This window comes from Arachis ipaensis, chromosome B02 (assembly GCF_000816755.2).
Source record: "Arachis ipaensis cultivar K30076 chromosome B02, Araip1.1, whole genome shotgun sequence".
NCBI lineage: Eukaryota > Viridiplantae > Streptophyta > Magnoliopsida > Fabales > Fabaceae > Arachis > Arachis ipaensis.
The window spans coordinates 86,207,792-86,212,788 of NC_029786.2; the positions used below are offsets into that span (position 1 = coordinate 86,207,792).

The 4,997-nt window shown below is 29.9% G+C and overlaps 1 protein-coding gene across 2 annotated transcripts in view; it reads left to right on the forward strand.

The window, feature by feature from the left end:
* Window positions 1-4,997, forward strand: part of LOC107625590 (serine carboxypeptidase-like 2) — a 26,365-nt gene that overhangs the window by 6,064 nt on the left and 15,304 nt on the right. The window contains exons 5-14 of one of the 2 annotated variants that reach the window (XM_016328270.2): window positions 337-439; window positions 1,704-1,741; window positions 1,917-2,015; window positions 2,197-2,283; window positions 2,472-2,624; window positions 2,710-2,781; window positions 3,564-3,676; window positions 3,785-3,898; window positions 4,259-4,304; window positions 4,424-4,554. In XM_016328270.2, coding sequence (XP_016183756.1) covers window positions 337-439; window positions 1,704-1,741; window positions 1,917-2,015; window positions 2,197-2,283; window positions 2,472-2,624; window positions 2,710-2,781; window positions 3,564-3,676; window positions 3,785-3,898; window positions 4,259-4,304; window positions 4,424-4,507 — 909 coding nt within the window. In that variant the 3' untranslated portion in view covers window positions 4,508-4,554. Of the gene's footprint in view, window positions 1-336; window positions 440-1,703; window positions 1,742-1,916; window positions 2,016-2,196; window positions 2,284-2,471; window positions 2,625-2,709; window positions 2,782-3,563; window positions 3,677-3,784; window positions 3,899-4,258; window positions 4,305-4,423; window positions 4,673-4,997 lie in introns of those variants that run through there. The other variant, XM_016328271.2, reaches the window with a different exon arrangement.

A 4,997-nucleotide genomic window follows, 5' to 3' on the forward strand; every position in this document is an offset into this window, starting at 1 on the left:
TGTTTTTTTATTATCAGAGAAGTCATTTTTTTTAACTTCTCTAAAAACACTTAAATAACTTTTTAGAAAGTTACAATTTTAAAAATTGTACCAGACATTAATACTACTACTTTTTATAAGTGAAAAGCTCAAAAATGTAACTTTTGAAGCTTCCATCGTATTTCATGCTAATTATATCTTTTTTTTTTATTTCTTTCTATCTTTCGTTTGTTTATAATATAGTTTATTTTACTTTGAGGTATTCAACCTATTCACAATAGCTCAAAACATGTTATCTACCTTCTTCTATGTATGATTTATTATTAATCTGTCACACTTATGCCTTAATGATTGCAGTGGTTTATTGAACATCCGGAATTTCTTTCAAATAAATTTTATATGGGAGCTGATTCTTACTCTGGAATTCCTGCTCCAGCTATTGTTCAGGAAATTTCAAATGGTAATAAGTTTTTTTTTTTCGATGATAAAATCTGATTCATACTTCATACTAATCACTTTGCAAACTTTGAGTCCTTTTAAATAGGTCGGTTGTATCATTGTTTTTCCTTTTTTATTAATTTTATGGATATGATTTGCATAAAAAATTTGAAAATTAACTTAACCTTGTAAGTTGGCTAATGAGGTTAGAAATGTCTCACTTAAACTCTTTAAAGACCTTACCCTTGATAGATGTTGGACTTGTAATAAGAATGAATCTTTTCAGTTTTTGTCTTAATTAATGTTGTCAAATGTGATCTTCTATCTTATAACATCTTTTGTGAAAAAAATTGAGAGGATCCATGGGACTAATTCGGTAGTTGCTAAAGGAATTTTGATAATTCTTTTAACACAATAAAGGTGTCATCCTTTTTTTTTAAACAAAAAGCTCAACACAACAAGGTGAAAACACAACAAGGTGGAGTATAAAAAAAAGTACTAGACAGATAAAATAAACTAATTTCTAATCATTTTTGGCAATGTCATCAACAACCCAAAAGTTTAAATATAACTCCACTCTTTGTAATTCCTAATTGACCTGTTGACTACTTTCGCAACACTTGTTTCTTGATTCTTGAAAATTTTGTATTTCTTTCTAACCAAGTGCTCCAAATGATAACAATAAAACCAAACTCACCAATATTCTATCAATTAGACTGCACGATTGATTCTTGAATCAGGTAAACTTACGGTCATTCGGTTCTATATCCACCAGTTCCATATCCTGTATCCATGTTTTAAAGTCTTCCGCTGTTGCTGTAACGCCTTTACTTTCTTCCAAGTGCACAATCTCATTGAAGCCACCCATGTAGCAAAGAGGAACTTGACATATTTTCGATAGAAAACTCAACTCTTTCCACACAACAAGTTTCTCCTATGCGCACCATACACCAAGCAAACCGCACAATGAAAATCATTGTTTGTCAATTCCCTTTCTATACACAACTATCTTTCCCATTTGTAACAATTACTTAACCTAAACATCATATCATCCCACATTATAATAAACCTCCGAAAGTACCTTCTGATCCCACAAAATACTCTAAAACTGATTTTTCCTCCATTAACCAATTCTCATAATGATTGATTTGGATCATAATTAATATTTTATTTATCATTAGAAGCTGAAAAGTTTAATTGTTCTAGCCATAACTAACATATATAAAGCTTTGATTCACAGATGATTATGATTAAACTAGCTATTACTAAATTTCCTTGATTAACAGGAAATGATAAAGGTCTCCATCCCTGGATAAATCTACAGGTTTGTTAAATTTCTTTGATTCTGTTACCAACACATTAGTACATAAAAAAGAAAAAAAATGTTTTCATTATTAAAAGACTGCAATGCAAAATAATCATAATAATAATTTACCTTCTGTAAAGTGTGGTTTTTAACTATGAACTATGAAGCCTAAATTGGTCTTAATTTTTCACAGGGATATCTATTAGGAAACCCAGTTACCACAAAGAAAGAGTCAAATGATCAGATACCATATGTTCATGGAATGGGACTTATTTCCGATGAACTCTATTTGGTAATATTGTTTCGTGTTTAAGTATTCAGTTTCAGTGACAATTAAATTTCCGTTGAATTATTTCAATAGCATTATATTTTTAATGACTCATATAGCAATCTATGTAATGTGCATTTAAGAAAAAATCGAAAAATGTTACAAGGAAATCCCAATGATCCTTATTTTCTGTAATTCATAACAGTCACTGCAGAGAAATTGCAAAGGAGAGTATATGGATATAGATTCAGAAAATGAATTGTGTTTAAGAGACATGAAGTATTTTCAAAAGGTAAGTAATAATTAATAATCATCCAAATCTTTTTATGATGTTCCCAATCGTCCCTTTCACTACTTTGATATATTGAAAAATTTAATGTATTACAGAAGTGAAAGCGACAAATACTTTTAAACGAAGGTAGTATGATTCTTGTAAATCTCAATGGAATTTTTTTTTGTTGACCATATTGGTATCTCCAGTGTCTTTCGAGAATTAATATGTTCGACATTTTGGATATCTATTGCGAAGATGATTCTCTTAAGAACAATGAAGCGATGCAAAGGAGATTTTTGACTGAAATGCCTGAGGCCTCTCTTAGTTCTTATCTAACAGTGCCAGCAATGAGCTGCCAAGTAATTTAGCAAATCTTGTAAATAGGTTCTCACACATTTTGAATACAACCTGTTTTGAATTTGATTTCCTGCATTTTCTTTGTAGATTTATGGTTTCTTCCTCGGCACTCAATGGGCGAATGATGCAAGTGTTCGCAAGGCACTGCATGTTAGAGGGGTATGATATGATAAATCCACATTAACACTGTCTCATATTATTGGATCAAGAGCGAAATCTACCACGGTTATCTGTGTAAATTAACACTATATTGTTGGTTAAGAGCTTCTATTTTTTTTATTTGAATGAATTTTTTGCATAGACTTTCTTTTTTATTTTTTATTTGCTGTATGCTAAAATTCATTTTTTTTATCACCAATGATTGAACTCAAGACCTTTAGGTTATAGAAGATAATACCATGTCATGAAACTACTTCTTCCAAGAGCTTAAGCTGATAAGAGGAGACACATGAACGATTATATTTCTAATAAGCCCTTTACACAAGAGCTTCTATTTTGAAGGATTTGCGTACATTTTTTGTATAGGCTTTCTTTTCACTTTTTATTTACCTTATACTGAAATTCTTTTATTTTTGAAATCATCTTTGAATTACAGAAGTTCTGATGTCATGTCATGAAACTATTTTTCAAAAATTTTAAGTTGATAAGGCGAGGCATATAACTGGTGATATCTCTAACAGAATTTCAATTAGTTTGTTAGCTATTTGTTAGTTATTTTTAATTTGTTAGTTAAGTGACAGCAGGCATAGTTTGTTAGCTAGAGTTAAATTAATTACCATGGTTAGTTGGACTTTGTTAGCTGTAGTTATATGTCGTTAAATGATATTTAGCATTTGTAACTTGCGGTTTTCATTATCAAAAGCTTATCTTTGGATTCTTCAACTTCGCTTGTTTCTTCTCTGCTCGAACACCGAATTCTGCATCTGCTCAATGCTCTGCAGGAAATAGGGAAATGGGAACGGTGTTACACTACTGATTTTGACCATGAAATCACTAGTAGCTTCGAATTTCATGTAAATCTCAGCGCAAAAGGCTATCGATCTTTGATATACAGGTAAGTTTTCTTGTACCTTTGAGTTTTATGTAAATATCAATGTTCACATGTAAATATCACTATAAAATATTTTTGTATACGGCCATTGATATGATGTTTTCTTGACAGTGGCGATCATGATGTAGAGGTTCCTTTCTCGTCGACTCAAGCGTGGATAAGGGCTCTAAACTACTCCATTGTAGATGATTGGAGGCCATGGCTTTTGAATGGTCAAGTTGCAGGGTAAGCAAGAATCTTTTTTAGCCTTTATAATATAGTAGAGTAGATATGTCTAATTTACAATTCGGTGATACTACATAACCAAGTTATTTTAGTAATCAAGTTCAATCAAGTGGCTCCAATAGTTTATTGATACAATAAAAATCAATTGAAGAAAAAAGAGGAGATGCATAAGAAAAAGGATTTGGTTAAACTTGGTTACAAAATGATTTGTTCATCCAAGTATTTCTCTTTACCGGTATATCTATTCTTTAGTTTATGATAATGACTTATTTATTTTTGATATTTTCTATTCAATGAACACCCTAAGGCGTGTAATGTTTATGCAAGCAAATCTTGTTGAATGATTTGTCTTTTGAACAGATTCACAAGAACTTACGCAAATCAAATGACATTTGCAACAGTGAAAGTAAGAAAATGTTAAATTTTTTAATTACAAGTCTTATTTTATTTTCTTTCTTTTTTTTTCAATGAAAATTTTAAAGCATGACGAAAAATTTTGAGTCTCTTTTCAATACTTAATTGCAGGGTGCAGGGCATACAGCTCCTGAGTACAAGCCTGATGAAGGTTTTGCCATGTTCTCTAGGTGGCTCTCTAATGTCCCTTTGTAGTTGCTCATTCATCTATCGTTTGTTTTTAATTATTAATTATGTAATGTGTAAATATTTGCAACAAAAACTTACTTTCAAAATTTAAAATAATTTTTATATGTTGTCATTAAACTATTGTATTACATGGGATACAGTGCCAGGAATAAAAAGTGAATATTAAGCCCATTAATATGACCAAGATGAGGACACCTTAGTGGATGACAATTGACAAACTATATTTAAATGGACAGAATAAAAGAAAAAAAAGTTGAAGGAAAAAAAATAGTGAAATTATTAATTTTTTTTTATAGTTAAAAGAAAGAATTTAATTTTGATATTTTGTCTGTATAAAGTAATTTTATACATACATTTAATTACGTAATGTCATATTGATAAAAATATTCATTTTTTTATTGATTTTATAAATGGTTATTCAAAAAGATTAATATAATTATTGATCTTGTAAATAATTATTTAAAAGGATAAATATAACTACAGGACTATGTAAAAC